This window comes from Macaca nemestrina, chromosome 13 (genome assembly GCF_043159975.1).
Source record: "Macaca nemestrina isolate mMacNem1 chromosome 13, mMacNem.hap1, whole genome shotgun sequence".
NCBI lineage: Eukaryota > Metazoa > Chordata > Mammalia > Primates > Cercopithecidae > Macaca > Macaca nemestrina.
In genome coordinates, this window is record NC_092137.1 from 53,995,057 (window position 1) to 54,016,985 (window position 21,929).

Sequence of the window (21,929 nt, forward strand, 5' to 3'; positions counted from 1 at the left end):
AATCCAATTTGCAATACAAAATATCTGCATTCTCATACTTCTTAGGTAGCATAACTTTGAACTCATTGCTATGTACTACTATTAAAAACTAAGCTGAAGCTAGGCACAGTGTCTCGTGCCTATAATACTGGCACTTTGGGAGGCTGAGGCGGAAGGATCATTTGAGCCCAGGAGAAGTTCAAGAGCAGCCCAGGAAACATGGAGAAACCCTGCCTCAATAAAAAATACAAAAATTAGCTGGGCGTGGTGGCACATGCCTGTGATCCCAGCTACTCAAGAGGCTGAGGTGGGAAGACTGCTTGAGCCCAGGAGGTAGAGGCTGCAGTGAGCCATGATCGTGCCACTGCACTCTAGCCTAGGCAACAGAGCAAGACCTTGCCCCCACAAATTAATTAATTAATTAATTAATTAATTAAAAACTGAGTTGAGACATACAATATTTAGAGAGAACTGCTCAAAAGGCACACAGGCCATCCATTCCCAGATATTCTAAAATCTAGCTCTTCGTCAAGTCACAGCAACGGAAGTCGGGGTACCTGAACCACACTGTAATGACTACTTAAGAACTGCTTTTACTGAATTGCACTTTGGTATGAAAACAACAGTCCACGTAAAAGAAGTCCCAAGAAACCACAGCTACCAAGACATTGTCTAGGAAGCTGTAACAGCATCCAAGAAAATCTATTCTGAGGAACAGGTTTATTTGATCTTATGAACCCTGTCACCTAGTGTCAATGACAACAGAGCTCAGAGTCAAACATACAGCCTATCCATAGACAAGTATCAAATTCCCATTGCTACGCTTTCCCTGACTCCATTTTTTAAATCTACCCCCCACCTTTTTTTTTTTTCATTTTTCTTTTCCTTCTACTTTTGTTTTACTGTTTTGTGATAATATATATGTATTATATAAACTGCTTTAAATCCTTTTCAGAACAAAGCAAGGAAATACTGAAATAAAAAGATCAAGAGAGTTTCCTGGGGTCCTTTAAAGGACCCTTTGTAGGATCCAGATCCATTTAACACTCTGGAGAGAATTATATATATCTAATCATTAAAGGTTCAGGACGAACTAAAGCCATGTGCTTTTATCCATAATAATTTAATTACTTAGACCTGACCAGGAGTTGGCAAATTTTTTGAGTAAGACATCTATTGCTACGTGGTTAGCCTGATGTTTCTAAGAGGTATGTAAGAGGCATTTGATTAAAAGACGGTTACTGAAACTGCAACCACTCAGTAAATTTTACCTGGTATACATTTCCTTTTGGATGCAAGAAACTTTTTGAAGACAAATCTGACTCAATGATTAAAATATGAGAAGCAAGAAATGTGTTGTTACTTTTGTTTATAAACTACCATGGCAAGTTGCTACTTACTTAGGGAGAAAAAAGGGGAGGAAAGAATAATTTTGACCAAGTACATGGCATCTATAGGACTTGAAAAGGGCTTAAATAAAAAATGGAAGAAAAATCTTTCCCAAGGGATAGAAATTGAATACTGAGTGGAGCTAGGAAGCTAGGAATTATCTAAAAGTTTACTAACAGTGGCAGAGGTGCAAGAGGTATCTTTTCAAAAAAAAATTTTTAACATGTTGATAAGGCAGCAGTTGTTAATATCATGATAAGTTATTGGAGGAAGAGGGGTAAAAGCAAGGTTAGTCTTGTAAAGAGGTTAATCAAACAGTTGTCCTGCTAGGCTCGTGCCCATTAGTGTTAAAACCCTGATCATGCTTCTGCTTAATCCTGTAGCTCAAAATCCCAGTAAAGGAGGGAGTCCTGATGACCAACATGCAGAAATTTATTATCCTGAAAATTGATGAGAAAAGGGTGCCCCCAAGAGAGCCCTGAATTATAGAAAGGAAGAGTCACAATGCCATCTGAAAGCCAGGCAACTAAGTTTTTCTCTGTCTTACTAAAATTCCAGCATTGTAATGGTGCCTACTATCTGCAGAAGAGGAAGCACCAAAGAATACCCTGAGACACCAATATAAGTAGGAGGAAGAATACAAGCTTTCCCCAAGTAGTTTGTAACAAGGAGAGGGATAAAAAGCCTTTCCATGATAGGACAACACAAGAATCACTGTGGATCCGGATTTCTCAACCTCGGCGCTACTGACATTTGTAGCCAGATAATTCTTTATTGTAGGAGGCTGCCTTGTGCACTGTAGGATGCTTAGCAGGATCCCTGGCCTCTACCCCTTAGATGGCAACAGCATCCCTAACCATTGTGACAACGAAAAAAATGTCTGCAGACATTACCAAATGTCTATAGGGGGGCAAAAATCACCCCTATGCTACGGATAAAATAACAAACAGCTTCCAGTGTTAACTCACTCTCTTGGTAAATAACACTCCCAAACCACCTCACCTCCTGAACCAGGAAAGAGAGACAGAACAGAAGAATTTGTAGTAAAAATAATAAGTTCAATTTTGGATATGTCAAGATGTGAGACAGCAAATGGAAATGTCCAAAAGATAGTTGGATATATGAGACTGGAAACAAGAAAAGAGGGCTTGGCTAAAGAAACAAACCAGAAAACCATTAGCTACATTAGCTAAGAAAAAGCCTCTGAGAAAGGCTTTTTTGAATCTTCAGCTGAAATAAAAATCTCTCAATAGATGATGATTATTACCCTACACAAGCTCTACCTAGTACTTAATTAAACAAGAAGCCCTTGATGGATTTAGTCTACTGCAGGGTAATGTAGTACTCATGCACAATTTTTACCTTCATCTGGACAAACATGCCATATGTTAAGGTCTTCACGGTAAACTCCCACATATCCTTACTAATTGATACGTAGCAATATTTTTCCCATTTGGCATATGCTCCCTCTTTTGACTCTTTGTTCTCAAATCCATTGTTCCATAGTCTATCTGTTCTGAATAGATATTTGTTCTCTACTGCTGTAGATACATAATTAGTAAAAGCAGACGCAATTCTCAACATTGAGAGTTACACGGAGTGAATTTTCCAGCATTATCATTAAAGAAATTCTATACTAGAAGGCTCAAAGACTCCAAATGAATTATTTTTCTTTAACAGAAACCTCTCTAACAGTTTGAATACACCTCAGTTCAAAGGCATATCTTCCTGAATGTCTGTTTTTGATTGAGAAAATTTACTTAAATGTAATTTTCCAAAAAATTAGAAGACACATTCCTCCATATGAATAAGTTCACTTGTTAAAAACCTATTCAAAACGTTTTATGAAGAGTTACATTTCATGTAAAAATAGCAGTGAAGAAACAATTTTCCTAACTTAAGACATATAACATGGTTAACAAAATACAGTCAAAGCAAAATAAATCTGAAAAAGTAAATACGGATACTTTGCATATGTTATGTTTAAACTTGTTCCTTGTGCGAAATCTTCCCCCACTGTGTGTTCTTTCATTTTTTCAACTAGTTTAAAAATTTTTTTAAGTGAGGTAAGTTGAAATTTTGTTCTAGAATAGTCTTTTAAAATATCAACCAATTCACAGAATGTTCACTCAGCTTATCTCTATAGTTATACCATACCAACAGACTGGTATACATTCAGTAAGGACAGGTGTAAAGAATGGTTACATTTCCTTTTAGATACGATAAAATATTACACAGAGAACATAACTCCACAGACATTCCAAAGAGAAAAATTAAGTTTAGCATTTTTCTGACCAGAAACTAAATACAGAATAAGCAGATTTTTTGGACCTACTTTTGTGTATATAATCCTTATTAAAAATAAAAGGATATCATAAAATTAAAATATCAGTAAGCATCTGCTTTTTTTTGTATGTTTCTTAGGTTAAGCTTATAAAATCAGGTATGATTTTTACTGAAGGGAATTAGTAGCCATCTCCCTAACAATGCCATCTTTTCCTCACATGAGAAAAAATGCAAAATTATGTCTAATTTGTGTTTGCCAATGAATCTTTTCACTTATAATTACAACACAGCTAGAGAAGCAAGAGAAGGAAAAGAAGTGAAGTGTGTTTAAAAGTTATTCTTTCTTACCAATATGTTGCTGTAGAATCCAAGCGTTTGAGGCACGAGCAGAGAGCATCCTTTCAACAGCTGGTGGAAGTGTCTTCCAATTAGTAAACTCCAAAGTGAAGGTAAGGGTGTCAATGCTGACTGAGTCGATCCTATGTTAGCAAGATGTTAATATATTAGAAACAAAACATGCCAAGGGTTCGTACTAGAAACAAACACCATATACCTATTCTTACAAAATCTCAATGAGGAGGGCAGACAGAAAATCAGGGCATGTTAAGTATTTATGTAACTACAGGCAAAATCAGTGGATATGAAGAATCAACTACAGGTTCCTATTAACTGAACTGACTTTCTATGTCGCTGTCTACGAGATGACAAAAGGAACCTCAGAGAGAGTAGGAACTTTCCTTCTCATGGGTGACAGAACCAATGACATCAGTGGATCTGCCATTATTTCCTCCCATTTGGACTATCTTGCCAAATGTAAATTGACCATCCTTAGAGACATATAATTTAATAATCCTAAAAGGATAAAGCCCAAACACCCCAAGTTATCCCTGAGTGTACAAGTGTACAAGTATGGCTTCTTTCTGCCCAACTCCCAGGCATGCACAGCTGTTCTCCTCTAAGAACCTTCCCCCCATTATAAATTCAGCCCTAAGAGATGTAACAGAATAAGACTTGTCTTTAAGGACTGAAAGAAGGGGTTCCAAATAGGCTTTCCTCTGTTCTCTCAAAATAATGTCAGATTCCCTACCAACCCACTCAAAAGAGGCTAACCCAAAATTTATAAGTACTTGAAGCCTAATGGAAAGAGCACTGGCTTAAGAAAAGTCTTGCTGTTTAATACTGCTTCTGCTACTTATAAACAGGTTGCCTGAATTCTTTAAGCTCTAGCTCCTGCTCTTTAAAATGAGAATAATACATAATCTGCCCATTACAGGGAACTATATGTGAAAATAATATGAGATAACAAAGTAAACATACTTTTAAAACTATAAAGTATTATATGAAAAACTGGTATTACCAGAAATGATTTGAAAACTTCAGTATTATATTTTTAGAAGCTTTAAAATTCAGTCAAACCCTTAAAAGAACTCTAAATCCTAACAAGATTACTTATCCTGTATTCAATTAGACACTCCCCTACCATCACAATGGCTGGAGAAAAAAAAGTCACTAGGGCTTCTGGTAATTACTACCAAAACAGAAATTCTTCTCATGGTCACCTCTTTGGAAATAGTACTGAGCAACAACTAAAGAAGGAAAGGAAATACAAGGAAAGAAAAGCTGAATAATAATCTAAGCTTATCATCTCAAAGACACTTCTGGTAATTTGGAGTCAAAATATCTTTGAAATGATGGACTAAAGATTATGAAAATTATTTCCCAAATTCTTAATTCTCCCATATGCAAACATCTAAGGAAGAACTTAAAGTGTAGCACAGATGTCTTGGGAAAACATTTTATTTCTCAGGAGACATCAGTGAAATCACAACTTATCAGGAAATACTGAGGATAAATGAAATGATAAAATATATTCAAAGACTAACAATTTCCTTGACTTCTTAAGGGTCCCAAACCAAAGGTTACTTGGTTCTGGTTCTTTATTTCTTTTTTTAATGATTTCATTTTTCTGCCTTAATGCGCTTTAGGTCTTACTGTGACCAAACACAAAGTCATTTTTATGCAGTTATCTGAACATACACAAGACAAGTAAATCTGTTTGCACAGCTTTAGTTAATATGATGGTGAGTTTATTTTACCAACACTGATAATGCCACTAAAAATGTATTGTTACTTTACTACAGTGACCATTACATTGTATAGAGCAGTTGTACAATCACAAACGAGTGACATTTAATCAACTAAATACACAAATGACATTTATGTTCTATTCTCCCATTACATGGGGGTGGGGTGCGCAGGTAAAGGAAGACTTAGTCTTGCATTTAAATATTGTGACAGGCAATTATTCAGCCAGATGCTTAAGACAAGCAATACCCAGAAAATATGTTTATAATTTACGTGACAAAGATAAGCAACAGATCTGCATGTGATTTAAATAACAATCAAAATCCCCTTTAACAATATATTGGAATTTTTATAGAATGTTTCTTGTAATAGTTCTTTGAATGTAAATTTGATCAAAGAAAGCAAAACATTTATCATATGCAGTGTAAACATTGGTTTACCCATTCAATAAAATATCAGTGAACAAAAATTTGAACATGTTAAGCATTTTCATTGCTAAAGTGAAATTTTCCACTGTATTTTTTCTAATTAATATAAAGTAACCAAAGTTACTTACTCTTCAGGAGTAAAAAACATGTAATTGGCATTCTCCATTCAGAATACTGAAAGTTTTACAACTTACTTCAAAATAGTTTCTAGTTTACTAGTTCTTAACTCTTCTATTTCACATATCCGATAAATACAGTACATACCCAACAGCTTATTGTCACAAAAATTCTCAACTGTTCACAAGTGGGGGAAAATGGGGGAGCTGTATCAGAACTGGGGAAAGAGAGGATAAATTTACAAAGCCTTCTAAGAGAATAAAGCTAAATAAATCCTTCTCCCTACAAGTAGTTCATTTAGTTGGCTGGGGAGGAAAGGATAACAGGCAATGTTTGATTTTTTTCCCCTGCTTAGGTTTTTCCTAATTTAGGAGCAGAAAGAAGCATGAAAAATTGGTACAGATCCCTCAGGTTAGGCAAGGGATTAAGGATTACTAAAATTGAGTAACAGAACTCATCCTCCACATCCGAAGAGTCAACCAATGGTAGATTGAGAATACTAACAACAATAATAAAAAATAACAATACAACAATAAAAAATAACAAAAATTTAAAAATACAGTACAACAACTATTTACATAGCATTTATATGGCATTAGGTATTATAAGTAATCTAGAGATGACAAAGTAGATGGGAGGAAGTGCATAGACTAGACACAAATACTATGCCATTTTACATAAGGGACTTGAGCATCCATGTGTCAGAGGTGTATGAACCAGAGCAACTCCATCTTGAATAGCGGCTAGGTAAAATAAGGCTGAGACCTACTGGGCTACATGCCCAGGAAATTAAGGCATTCTTAGTCACAGGATGAGACAGGAGGCCCGCACAAGATACAGGTCACAAAGACCTTGCTGATGAAACAGCACTTGTCAAGAAGCTGGCCAAACCCCATCAAAACAAAGATGGTGATGAAAGTGATCTCTGGTCATCCTCATTGTTCATTATATGCTAATTATAATGCATTAGCATGCTAGGAGACACTCCCACCGGCCCCATGACAGTTTACCAATGCCACGAAAACTTCAGGAAGTTACCCTAGATAGTCTAAAAATGGGGAGAACCCACAGTCCTGGGACTTGCCCACCCCTTTCTTGGAAAACTCATTCATGAATCATTCACCCCTTCTTTAGCATGTAACCAAGAAGTAACAGTAAGTATAAGCAGCTCAGCAGCCCATGCTGCTGCTCTGCCTATGGAATAGCCATTCTTTTGTTCCCTTACTTTGTTAATAAACGTGCTTTCATTTTACTCTATGGACTTGCCCCAAATTCTTTCTCGTACGAGATCCGAGAACCCTCTCTTGGGGTCTAGATCGGGACCCCTTTCCAGTAACACATGGATTTTGGTATCTCATGGGGGTGAGACTCAAGGCATAATTCACCTTAAATTTCTGCCAGCTGTGAGCCTGTGAAATCAAACAAGTTATATACTTCCAAAATTCGATGGTGGGACAGGCGTAAGACAAACATTCCCATTCCAAAAGGGAGACATATCCAAGAAGCAAAGAATAATAGGACCCAAATAAGTCCAAAATTCAAGAGGATTACCTTGAAACTCCAAGATAATCTTCCATGACTCCATGTCAAGCTTCCTGGATAAACTGGGATGGGAGTTGAGCCTCCACTACCTCAGGAAGCTCCACCCTATGACTTTGCTGGGCTCAGTCCCACCCCTATGGCTTTGCCCAGACTTTAGCTCTCCCAAGATGGCACTGCATGCTGGTAGCTCTACAGTCCTGAGGTCTCAATGGCAGCCCTGCTCCCATGGGTCCTCTAGGCATTGCCGTGGTAGAAACTGTGGCAGCTCTAACCCTACATTTCCACTGGGCATTGCTCTAGAAAGGCTCTCTGCAGTGGCTCCTCCCCTGGGACAGGTCTCTGCCTGAGCCCCTAGACTGTTTTCAACAACCTCTGGAATCTAGGTGGAAGAATCCATGCCCCCACAGCTCTTGCATTCTACATGCCTGCAGAATTAGTACCACCCCACAAACCCTCCTGAAAACCATTCTGACCTCCTAGAGCCCTGGGCCTATGATGGGAGGCGCAGCCTCAAAGATCTCTGGAATGCCTTCAAGGTTTTTTTCTAATTGTCTTGATGGTACTTTCTATTTGTACAAATCTGCTCAGCGAAGGGTTGCTAGTCACAACCTTGGGTTCCTCTCCTGAACATTCTTTTTCATTCTTTTCCACACAGCCAGGCTGAGAATTTTCTAAATTTTTCTACTCTTCTTCCCTTTTAATTATAGGCTCTGTCCCAAGTCATTCCTTTGCCTTCACATCTCACTATAAGTGGCCAAAAGTAGCCATGCAGCAGCCTGAATGCTTTGCTACTTAGTTATTTCTCCTACCAGATATCCTAGTTCGTCACTCTTAAATTCAGCCTTCCATAAAGTCCTTAGGCATAGATAGAGTTCATCCCAGTTCTTCACTAATTCATAACAAGGATGGCGTTTACTCCAGTTTCCAACAGGGTATTGCTCATTTTCATCTGAGACCTTGTCAAAATGGCCTTTGCTATCCATATTTCTATGAACATTTTGGCACAACTACTTAAATAATCTATTTAAGTATTTAACTACTTAAATAATCTAGTCTTCTCATCTTTGAGCACTCACCAGAGTCACCCTTAACACTCCATTTATGGAAATACAGGCTTTTTCTAGACTGTTCTTCCAAACTTTATCAGCCTCTACCCATTACCTAGTTCGAAAGCCACTTCCACATTCTTAGGTAATCGTTATTAGCAACAGCCCCACTTCTCAGTACCACATTTCTGTCTTAGTCCATTCTCTGTTGCTATTACTCAATACCTGAGACTGGGTAATTTATAAAGAAAATACATTTATTTCTTACAGTTCTAGAGACTGGGAAGTCCAAGGTCAAGGGGCACACCTGATGAGGGCCTTCTTGCTGTGTCATAACATGGCAGAGGTCATCACTCGGTGAAAGAGCAAAAGCATGCCAGCTCAGGTCTCTCTTCTTCTTATAAAGCCACCCACCAGTCCCATCACTGGGGCACCATCTTGATGATCTTATCTAATCCTAATTACCTCCCAAAGATCTCACCTCCAAATATCATCAACAAATGAATTTGAGGATTGTTTCCAACACCTGAAATTTGAGAACACATTCAAACCACAACAGTAGGTATCAGACAGCTTCTATGTTTTGGTTAAAAGAAAGAAATAAATTAGAAACCAGAAAGGAGCATGAAGGCTGAAAGTACTGGGCAAGTCATATTGAGTCAGAGTTAAGAGCTTGGGTAGAAGAACACAAGGAGTGTGGCTAAGAAGAAAATGAGTGCCTTAGGGACAGACACCACATGGGGTGAGAATTGAAACACAAAAGTGAAGACTTCTAGATATTTTACTGAAATTCTATAAAATAACATGTCCTCTATTTTCCATTTTATTTTCTCATTCGACTTGAATGATCAGCCCAAGAGAGTCCTCTCGCTACTACAATTACCTGTCTTAGGACTCCAACAATTTTTGCAAAGGCTGGAGGCTAACAGTCTTCTTCTTGCCCCCCAAAAAATACTGACTTGGCATTTGTATAATCTGTCACTGAGGACTGCCCTTCTGAGAAACTACCTGAAGTAAACAAGTCATATTCTCAGATACTTCAGAAATCAGTATTTATTAAGGGTGACATATTTCAAATAGACAGGATGCTGTAGGGCAGGAGTATTCAGTCTGGTTGGCTGAGGGATAGACAACAGAAATCTTCAAAGCAGCTCCAAGCATTCTTTCTTCTGTCACAGGCATTTTAAGAGGAGCATGAGGAATGGCCAGAAGTCGAAGAAATATCTTTCTTAGAAGAGTTCACTGGCATCTATCCCCTCATACCTCCTTCCAGTCACCTCTTATCTTTTCCCAGGACTCTGGGCTTAAACTCAATCTCACTATTAGCAGCTACCAACTCCTTCACCCCAATTCAGCCATCGCAGTCAAAACACAGACACACTCTTCTCCAAACATTGCGATCTCAAGAAACTGAAGGAAATTAAAGGTAGTATATTCACTCAAAAAGGGTAAGCCCCACTATGGTAGAATTTCTTACCAAGAACTACACAGTAGAATCTGTGGGTCAAATCCAGCAACCAGAAGATGTGGTAACCATTCCTTATATTTTGCTTGTGCTTTAATTGCATGATTTACAAATTCATATATATGGTTCCATGGTCCCAATGAGCAACCTTTCCTCAAAAAGTAGCGAAATATCGAAAACTTCTCGTACTTCAGGCAGTATGCCAAATGAAGTTCATTTATCCGGGCTCCATATTTCAAAAGAATGTTCACAATTCCAAAGAACTCACAGCTCCACCATAAAAAATAAAAACAAAAACAGAACAAGTTAGACTTTGACATAAGATACTTCTTACAAATTGCTTTTTTGTTGTTGCTGTTGTTTGTTTGTTTTTTTTGAGACGGAGTCCTGCTCTGTCGCCCAGGCTGGAGTGCAGTGGCCCGATCTCGGCTCACTGCAAGTTCCGCCTCCCAGGTTCACGCCATTCTCCTGCCTCAGCCTCCTGAGTAGTTGGGACTACAGGCGCCCGCCACCACGCTCAGTTAATTTTTTGTATTTTTTAATAGAGACGGGTTTCACCGTGTTAGCGAGGATGGTCTTGATCTCCTGACCTCTTGATCTGCCTACCTCAGCCTCCCAAAGTGCTGGGATTACAGGCACGAGCCACCGCGCCCAGCCACAAATTGTTAATAGTATTTACAGCTGCAGAATAAGTATGGCAGATGAGATAGTGGATGGTTTTTACACATCTAGTGGATTGAGATTAGAGAATGTGGTGGGGCTTTTGCTTTTTACACCGTCCTTCATGGTTTTTAATTTTCAACTGTGAACAAGTATTATAATTTAAAACATTCATCTTAAATAAATATGTCATTTTAAAAATTATCATTGACAAATAGAAAACTCAAATTGTGACATTTTGTACAATTAAGTATCTTTACTACAAAATGCTTTGCTTAACAAAATCAATAAACAATGTGATCAGTCCTTAAAACTAAATGATTCATTCTAGGAATCTCTAAGATATCATTTTGTTCAGCAATAACCTTAGCCAATTTCCCTCCCACTGTTAAATTTATTTATTTTTCTAGAGACAGGGTCTTGCTCTGTGGCCCAGGCTGGTATGCAGTGGCACAATCAAGGCTCACTGTAACTGAACTCTTGGGCTCCAGTGATCTGCCCACTTCAGCCTCCTGACTAGGTGGGACTACAGGTACATGCCACTATGCCTGGCTAATTTTAAAATTTTTTTGTAGAGACAGACTCTCACTATGTTGCCCAGGCTGGTCTCGAACACCTGGCCTCAAGCAATCCTCCTGCTTTGGTCTCCCAAAAGGTATGATACCGTGACTGGCCTTACATTTATAATGGTATTTTTAAAAATTTAAAAACTTTTTAATGAACAAAAATTTAATTTATGGTACTACATCTTAAAATTAATTAAGTTCTATTATTATCTCCATTGCAGATGCAAAAACTGAAGCTGAGTCACAAAGCTAGTAATTGGCAGAACTGGTATAAAAATATCAAACTAAAATCTAACAGTGAATATGACATTGCAAATTGCTGCAATATCTCTTCTCTACTATGAAAACTGAACACTTCATGATACAGTCAAATTGAAGAATATTTTAAAGCCAGACCTATGTTTTCCAAAGTAGGTTACACGGAACTTTAGTTCCTGAAAATGATCCATATGAAAAATACTCTCCAGTGAAAAAAATTGAGAAATCTTACACAGTATACAGTGAGTCTGAGAAAGAAAGATAGGATGAGTGTGTTTTTAAACAGTATGTTAGTTACATTTCCAATTATATGCTCTATGTTTTTATTCAACCTCCAGATACCTTTCAGAAGAAGTACCTTTAAAATTAAAGCAATGGGTCCAATCATTAATCTGAAAAAAGCAAACAAAAGTATAAAATGCCCTAAACTCTGTAAACACAAGAACAATTGTATATATACTTAAATATAAGTTCTATCCTATGTTTCTGGACTTTTCAAATCTTTGTAGATCCATTCCTCTTTTAGGAATTCACAAAGCACACTTCAATAAGAAAAATTCTCAAAAGCCCTCCACAAAAGAAACATATTCAATATTATTTAATCCTGTACTTCCCAAACTTATTTAACAATACAACCCCTTTGATCCCATATGATATCTATTAACAATCTACAGAATTAGTATTCTACCAAAACACACTTTAGAAAATTGCTCTAAACCTCTTCCAATTATTCACATCGCCTTGTATTAGAAGGGGCAAGAGCAAATCCCAAAAGCCTTATAAAACGGCAGAGTGCTACAATATAGACCCTTTTCCCAGAAAACTACCATTTATTTGAAGAATAAAATAAACACAAAATAAACTGGAGAAGCAAAGAGTTTCGTCAGCATGCCCTGAGCTTCTGGGAAAGTTATTAAAGAAGGTCTCAAATACACGTGTGCACACTACAAAAACACAAGCAACTTCAACTTCAGGGTTCTATATGACCTTGATTATTACATGTCACTAAGTACACAGTAAATCTTTGAGCACGGATAACCTCTCGTTAAAATAGAAATTAGTATGTATTTCTCTTAACACTTCAACAAATTCTCTCCATAGCCCTAATATCAAATTGAGAAAACTCTTCAAGTACCAGAGATTTAAACAAAAGTCTGTCTTGTTTAACATAAATCTCAAGAGTTAATTGTGACATAGAGAGACCGTATATTATATAAAAAGTGAACAACATCAGATACTGAGAGGAGAGATTTAAAAATTAAGATCCAATGTCTAGACCTTATTTTGGGGGTCTGTACATTTTCTACCACTCTGCTCCTTGAAGTTCAAAACTGTGCAAAAAAACAGTGCTCACATATAAAAGAACAGTAAGAGAAAATTCAACAAGAAAAAAAAATTTCTTTTAAACAAATAAAAATGGGCAAATATCTTCAGCATTTTATGCTCAATTAGCAAACAAAATATCCAACCAATTTATCAGATGAATTATAACAGGCCAAATAGTGAGTTTTACTGAATGGCTTTTGACCATTAGCTGAAAACAACATGAAGACATTCAGTTTTGTCAGATATGCCCACACGACATGGGGGCTAGAATGAACACAATGAATTCTGTGAAACTAATATAATAACAATGATTAGTATCAATTAGAAAAACAGATAAAATCAGGTGAGCTAAGCCACAATTTACTTCTATGGCCATATATAAAAGGTATTCATATTTGCTCAGTCCTAAAACTTCTCAACTTCCCTCTCCCCTCCCCATTCCATTTGGAGGAAGCTTTTTCTTATATTTCCTCATTCGAGATGGATTACTCAATTACTCTTGAAAGACTGGCTTCATATCAATATACCTGCTAACTTTTTAGCTCCAAAGGACAAAAACTGCTTTTGTTGCAGGATCTGTACAGTAGTGGAAGAGACACCTTTCCATCATCCCTGGGAGTGGTGAAAGGAGGTAAAGGTCACCCTCACAAAGAATACTTACCAAAAATGTTTCAGAACACTGATACTGAACTTAAAAGTTGAATTAGCTGAAAAAAATAATAAGGAAGAGAAAACTTAAAACCTGGGGCACTTTAGGAGGCCAAGGCAGGAGGATCACTTGACCTCATAAGTTTGAGGCTGCAGTGAGCAATGACTGCACCACTGTACTCCAGCCTGGGCAACAGAGTGAAACTCTATCTCAAAACCACAACAATAATAATGAAAACCCAAAGCTGTTACCTATCAATTTCATCACCTTTTGGTATTAGTTGTACTATTTATAAAAGTAGATAAAAGTTTATTAGAATACAACAGGTCAATAGTGCAAGAAAGACCACAAATACTAAATTAATAGATTTCAGAGAAATACTAGGAAACATACAAATGAGAAAAGGAAAGTCTTTTAGCCATTAACACCTGAAGTCAGATAGGTGTTAATTACAACAATCATACCAAATTAACACTATCATAACACATTGTGGCTATAAAAATAAAAATTTTAAATTTACACCATTAAACTTATCTGTTACCAAGTCCCTAAAAATTAGAATATCAAATAATTAATTTTGGAAAATTAAGTCTTCTAAGTTACCTGGTACCAGTATTGTGACCAAATTTGAACTCTTATTAATAACTGGTAAAAGTGATACAGGAAATTCATGTATGTCGCATTAAGAAAAGAAAGAAGGTCTGGGCGTGGTGGCTCACACCTGTAATTCCACACTTTAAAAAGCCAAGGCAGACAGATCACTTGAGGCCAGGAGTTTGAGATCAGCCTGACCAACATGGCGAAACCCCATCTTTATTAAAAATACAAAAATTAGCCAGGTGTGGTGGCATACACCTGTAATTCCAGCTACTCAGGAGGCTGAGGCATGAGAAACGCCTGAACCCAGAAGGCAGAGGTTGCAGTGAGCCAAGATCACGCCACTGCACTCCAGCCTGGGCCACAGAGCAAGAGACTCTGTCTCAAAAAAAAAAAAGGAAAAAACAACATATGACAGCTATTTTAAAATTAAGATTATATTCAATTGTCCTTGCTTTATAATTGGTGACTCTAATTAATTTAATTAATTTTAGTCATGTGATTGTGGGCAATCCAAATTTTAAAATGCTTACTTATTGAAAGAAATAACCAAACTCAATCAAAACCGCTCAACTACATGGAAACTGAACAACCTGCTCCTGAATGACTACTGGGTACATAACGAAATGAAGGCAGAAATAAAGATGTTCTTTGAAACCAATGAGAACAAAGATACAACATACCAGAATCTCTGGGACACATTTAAAGCAGTGTGTAGAGGGAAATTTATAGCACTAAATGCCCACAAGAGAAAGCAGGAAAGATCTAAAATTGACACTCTAACATCGCAATTAAAAGAACTAGAGAAGCAAGAGCAAACACATTCGAAAGCTAGCAGAAGGCAAGAAATAACTAAGATCAGAGCAGAACTGAAGGAGATAGAGACACAAAAAACTCTCCAAAAAATCAATGAATCCAGGAGTTGGTTTTTTGAAAAGATCAACAAAATTGACAGACCACTAGCAAGACTAATAAAGAAGAAAAGAGAGAAGAATCAAATCGACGCAATTAAAAATGATAAAGGGGATATCACCACTGACCCCACAGAAATACAAACTACCATCAGAGAATACTATAAACACCTCTACGCAAATAAACTGGAAAATCTAGAAGAAATGGATAATTTCCTGGACACTTACACTCTTCCAAGACTAAACCAGGAAGAAGTTGAATCCCTGAATAGACCAATAGCAGGCTCTGAAATTGAGGCAATAATTAATAGCCTACCAACCAAAAAAAGTCCAGGACCAGATGGATTCACAGCTGAATTCTACCAGAGGTACAAGGAGGAGTTGGTACCATTCCTTCTGAAACTATTCCAATAAATAGAAAAAGAGGGAATCCTCCCTAACTCATTTTATGAGGCCAACATCATCCTGATACCAAAGCCTGGCAGAGACACAACAAAAAAAGAGAATTTTAGACCAATATCCCTGATGAACATCGATGCAAAACTCCTCAATAAAATACTGGCAAACCGGATTCAGCAACACATCAAAAAGCTTATCCACCACGATCAAGTGGGCTTCATCCCTGGGATGCAAGGCTGGTTCAACATTCGCAAATCAATAAACATAATCCAGCATATAAACAGAAGCAAAGACAAGAACCACATGATTATCTCAATAGATGCAGAAAAGGCTTTTGACAAAATTCAACAGCCCTTCATGCTAAAAACGCTCAATAAATTCGGTATTGATGGAACGTACCTCAAAATAATAAGAGCTATTTATGACAAACCCACAGCCAATATCATACTGAATGGGCAAAAACTGGAAAAATTCCCTTTGAAAACTGGCACAAGACAGGGATGCCCTCTCTCACCACTCCTATTCAACACAGTGTTGGAAGTTCTGGCTAGGGCAATTAGGCAAGAGAAAGAAATCAAGGGTATTCAGTTAGGAAAAGAAGAAGTCAAACTCTCCCTGTTTGCAGATGACATGATTGTATATTTAGAAAACCCCATTGTCTCAGCCCAAAATCTCCTTAAGCTGATAAGCAACTTCAGCAAAGTCTCAGGATACAAAATTAACGTGCAAAAATCACAAGCATTCTTTTACACCAGTAACAGACAAACAGAGAGCCAAATCAGGAATGAACTTCCATTCACAATTGCTTCAAAGAGAATCAAATACCTAGGAATCCAACTTAAAGGGATGTAAAGGACCTCTTCAAGGAGAACTACAAACCACTGCTCAGTGAAATCAAAGAGGACACAAACAAATGGAAGAACATACCATGCTCATGGATAGGAAGAATCAATATCGTGAAAATGGCCATACTGCCCAAGGTAATTTATAGATTCAATGCCATCCCCATCAAGCTACCATTGAGTTTCTTCACAGAATTGGAAAAAACTGCTTTAAAGTTCATATGGAACCAAAAAAGAGCCCGCATCTCCAAGACAATCCTAAGTCAAAAGAACAAAGCTGCAGGCATCACGCTACCTGACTTCAAACTATACTACAAGGCTACAGTAACCAAAACAGCATGGTACTGGTACCAAAACAGAGATATAGACCAATGGAACAGAACAGAGTCCTCAGAAATAATACCACACATCTACAGCCATCTGATCTTTGACAAACCTGAGAGAAACAAGAAATAGGGAAAGGATTCCCTATTTAATAAATGGTGCTGGGAAAATTGGCTAGCCATAAGTAGAAAGCTGAAACTGGATCCTTTCCTTACTCCTTATACGAAAATTAATTCAAGATGGATTAGAGACTTAAATGTTAGACCTAATACCATAAAAATCCTAGAGGAAAACCTAGGTAGTACCATTCAGGACATAGGCATGGGCAAAGACTTCATGTCTAAAACACCAAAAGCAACGGCAGCAAAAGCCAAAATTGACAAATGGGATCTAATTAAACTAAAGAGCTTCTGCACAGCAAAAGAAACTACCATCAGAGTGAACAGGCAACCTACAAAATGGGAAAAAATTTTTGCAATCTACTCATCTGACAAAGGGCTAATATCCAGAACCTACAAAGAACTCAAACAAATTTACAAGAAAAAAACAAACAACCCCATCAAAAAGTGGGCAAAGGATATGAACAGACATTTCTCAAAAGAAGACATTCATACAGCCAACAGACACATGAAAAAATGCTCATCATCACTGGCCATCAGAGAAATGCAAATCAAAACCACAATGAGATACCATCTCACACCAGTTAGAATGGCGATCATTAAAAAGTCAGGAAACAACAGGTGCTGGAGAGGATGTGGAGAAATAGGAACACTTTTACACTGTTGGTGGGATTGTAAACTAGTTCAACCATTATGGAAAACAGTATGGTGATTCCTCAAGGATCTAGAACTAGATGTACCATATGACCCAGCCATCCCATTACTGGGTATATACCCAAAGGATTATAAATTATGCTGCTATAAAGACACATGCACACGTATGTTTATTGCGGCACTATTCACAATAGCAAAGACTTGGAATCAACCCAAATGTCCATCAGTGACAGATTGGATTAAGAAAATGTGGCACATATACACCATGGAATACTATGCAGCCATAAAAAAGGATGAGTTTGTGTCCTTTGTAGGGACATGGATGCAGCTGGAAACCATCATTCTTAGCAAACTATCACAAGAACAGAAAACCAAACACCGCATGTTCTCACTCATAGGTGGGAACTGAACAATGAGATCACTTGGACTCGGGAAGGGGAACATCACACACCGGGGCCTATCATGGGGAGGGGGGAGGGGAGAAGGATTGCATTGGGAGTTATACCTGATGTAAATGACGAGTTGATGGGTGCAGCACAGCAACATGGCACAAGTATACATATGTAACAAACCTGCACATTATGCACATGTACCCTACAACTTAAAGTATAATAATAATAAATAAATTAAAAAAAAAAAGAAATAACCAAAAACATATTTTTCAGCTTCAATTTTTTTTCCCTCAGACACTGGTTATATGACCCTCTTGACATACTAAAGCAAAACCTACTGGGAAAATGATCATTTTCTTGCCTAATTGGCAAAGCTTCAAACAGAAACTCAAAATAAATGAGTTTCCCATTACACATACAGGAACTGTATAAGCAACCAGCCAGACATTAGATAATAAAAATGTAGTATTTAGTTTTAGAAATAATGAAAGGTGGCCGGGCGTGGTGGCTCAAGCCTGTAATCCCAGCACTTTGGGAGGCCGAGACGGGCGGATCACAAGGTCAGGAGATCGAGACCATCCTGGCTAACACGGCGAAACCCCGTCTCTACTAAAAATACAAAAAATTAACCGGGCGAGGTGGCGGCGCCTGTGGTCCCAGCTACTCGGGAGGCTGAGGCAGGAGAATGGCGGGAACCCGGGAGGCGGAGCTTGCAGTGAGCTGAGATCTGGCCACTGCACTCCAGCCTGGGCGACAGAGCGAGACTCCGTCTCAAAAAAAAAAAAAAAAAAAAAAGAAATAATGAAAGGTTTTCCTTCACTTTTTAGGTAACTGGTCTAAAAAAACAAAGATTCTGCATTTTATCAAGATGATTCCCTGTGCTTCATGTTGTCTTTATTCTATTTGATTACTTATGAAAACTCTCTAATAAAGAACTAAGGTTTTTCTACAACTATATAACTTTCTGCATTTGCCTTCTGAAGCCATTTAATTATCACTCTAGTTGACATAAGTGACTATTATTTCACATTGATCTGTGATCCTACTTTGGTAAATTCTGAACCTTGATATTTTTGACAAAATTCCCACAACCAAATTCTAAGTCTCTTTGTCCTTAAAGTTTGCTATGTTCTATTTTATAGAATAAGGTGTGGCCCAATTCTAGAATGAAAAATAAAAGACAGACTAAGAGAATACACACTCCTAAAACAGATATTTTGATGTTTTGACTTTATTTTTTACAGGCTAAAAATACAGCATTTTCCAATGACTACTCACTGAAAATCGACCAAATAATATATTGGTTCAATTACAAGTCTCACATGAAAGAAAATACTTCATATGCCCTTTCAATAGCCATACACAAAAAAATTGTAATTATGCCTACATGGCCACTTCAAGGAGCAAAATTACTAAGAGATGCAAAAACAAAAACAAAGTTTGTTAACTCATGTCTGTGACCAAGGACTACTGTACACCATACTGCTTCCCCTTTACTTTTGTTTTTCTTTTTCTTCTTTGATCCAGGGAGAGACTAGGTCTCCTTTACATTTGGTTTATAGCAGTTTGATTTTTCTGATCATGCCCTTCTGTGAGTTTATCCTGTTTGGGTTTAACAGGCTTCTTAAATCTGTAAATTTATATCTTTATCCAATAATAGGAAGTTTTTAGCAATTATTAATTTACATATTTTTTCTGTGCCCAATCTCCTCTGCTTCTGGATTTTAATGACATGAATGTTAGACCTGTTGATATTGAACCTTCGTTCCCGGAGGCTCTTGTTTTTCTCTTCAATCTTTTTTCTTTTCCGTACTTCTGTGTGGATAATTTCTTTAATTTTTTTTTAACTTTTAAATTTGTTAAACATTTGTAAATATTTTAAATTGCAAAAGCTAGTTGGCCAGAGAGGGACAGTTTGAAAATATGAGAGGATGTTCCAAACAGGCAATACCCTAGAATGAGAGAACAAGACAGACACCTGTGCAAGGTGATCTGTATGTATATGGACATTGAGACCGAAAACCCTCTCACCCAAAAAACTAGGGTTTTTTAAAGATAATAATTATAAATTACAAAGCATTTCACAACTGTTAGTTCATTTGATCCTCAAAATAATTTTCTAAAGCAAGCTTAAGTGTTATTACTATCCATATTTTAAAGATAATGGAATGAGATTTAGCAGAATGAAGTGAAATACCTGAAGTCACACAGCCACTATACATCTGTGACTCATCCAAGCCCAAGAATCATGCTCCATCCTTCTCTCTCTACAAGGCACTGAAGAAGACTAAGATATAATAAATATGCTAATCTGATATAATTATTGATTCATTAACTCACGAATATATTTTGAATGTCTAATAGGAGTCAGATCCAGGGCAAATCCCTGCTCTCAAGGAGCTTACAGTCTAATGAAGAAGCAGATATGTAAACAGACAGACAAAATATTATGTCTTTAAAAAGGAGTCAAAAGGCAGCTTCTTTTGTGTTTTTGTTTTGTTTTGTTTTTTGAGACGGAGTCTTGCTCTGTTGCCCAGGCTGGAGTGCGGTGGCGCAATCTCGGCTCACTGCAAGCTCCACCTCCCGGGTTCATGCCATTCTCCTGGCTCAGCCTCCTGAGTAGCTGGGACTACAGGAGCGTGCCTCCATGCCCGACTAACTTTTTGCATTTTTAGTAGAGACAGGGTTTCAGCATGTTAGCCAGAATGGTCTCGATCTCTTGATCTCGTGGTTCGCCCGCCTCGCCCTCCCAAAGTGCTGGGATTACATGCATAAGTCACCGCACCCGGCCAAAAGGCAGTTTCTTAATAGGATGTCTTCCCCCAGCATTCTCAGCCCTGATTCTTATGCCCAATACTAGTTATTAAGAAAAATATACTTCTAGTGTGAAGAAAAGCAATTCATCCATTCTCACAATCTGGTAAACATATCCAACCTCTTTTGCTCAGGCGCTGAGCTAACCAAACAACCTTCCATATTGTCTTTGGGAACACTGGGTTGTCCGTTCCAGAAAGAGGAAATACATACTATAAGTAACCTGTTGCTGTTTACCCTGCCCAGGTCTTCTTTTGCTGTGAATAAATAATTGTTCTGGTCTAAAAAGTAGCTGCGGGAGAGTTACTATGAGTCAATTCTCTATACCACCGCCATGCAGCGGAAATTTCTGTGATGATGTACTATTCGGTAGGGTAGCTAGCCACACATGATTCTGGAGCACTTGAAGGGTGGCTAGGGAAACTGAAGAAGTAATTTATAATGCTACTTAATTTTAATTAATTTAAATAGCCACATGTGGCTGGTGGCTACCAATCTGGGCAGCACAGCTCTACACTCTTGCTACTCACAGTGTGGTCTGTGGATCAGCAGCATTGGCACCACCTTGTTAGCTTATTAGAAATGCAGAATATGGCCTGGGCACGGTGGCTCACGCCTATAATCCCACCACTTCTGGGAGGCCGAAGCCGGCAGATCACTTGAGGTCAAGAGTTCAAGACCATCCTGGCTAACATGGTGAAACCCCCGTCTGTACTAAAAACACAAAAACAAAATTAGCCAGACGTGATGGTGGGCACCTGTAGTCCCAGCTACTCGGGAGGCTGAGGTGGGAGAATGGTGTGAACCCAGGAGGCAGAGCTTGCAGTGAGCCAAGATCGCATCACTGCACTCCAACCTGGGTGACAGAGCAAGACTTCGTCTCAAAAAAAAAAAAAAGAGAAAGAAAGAAAGAAATGCAGAGTATGCTGGGCACAGTGGCTCACGCCTGTAATCCCAACACTTTTGAGAGGCTGAGGGGGGCAGATCACTTGAGCTTAGGAGTTGAGACCAGCCTGGCCAACATGGTGAAACCCCATCTCCACTAAAAATACAAAAATTAGCCAGGTATGGTGGCACATAC

General features: G+C 37.9%; 1 protein-coding gene across 11 annotated transcripts in view; it reads right to left on the bottom strand.

The window, feature by feature from the left end:
• Nucleotides 1–21,929, bottom strand: part of LOC105465032 (ankyrin repeat and SOCS box containing 3) — a 194,334-nt gene that overhangs the window by 21,433 nt on the left and 150,972 nt on the right. For all 11 annotated transcript variants that reach the window (XM_011713215.3, XM_071076682.1, XM_071076681.1 and 8 more), the window contains 2 exons: nt 10,350–10,607; nt 4,003–4,133 (listed from right to left, as the gene is read on the bottom strand). In XM_011713215.3, the coding sequence (XP_011711517.2) occupies nt 4,003–4,133; nt 10,350–10,607 (389 nt within the window). The remainder of the gene's footprint in view (nt 1–4,002; nt 4,134–10,349; nt 10,608–21,929) is intronic.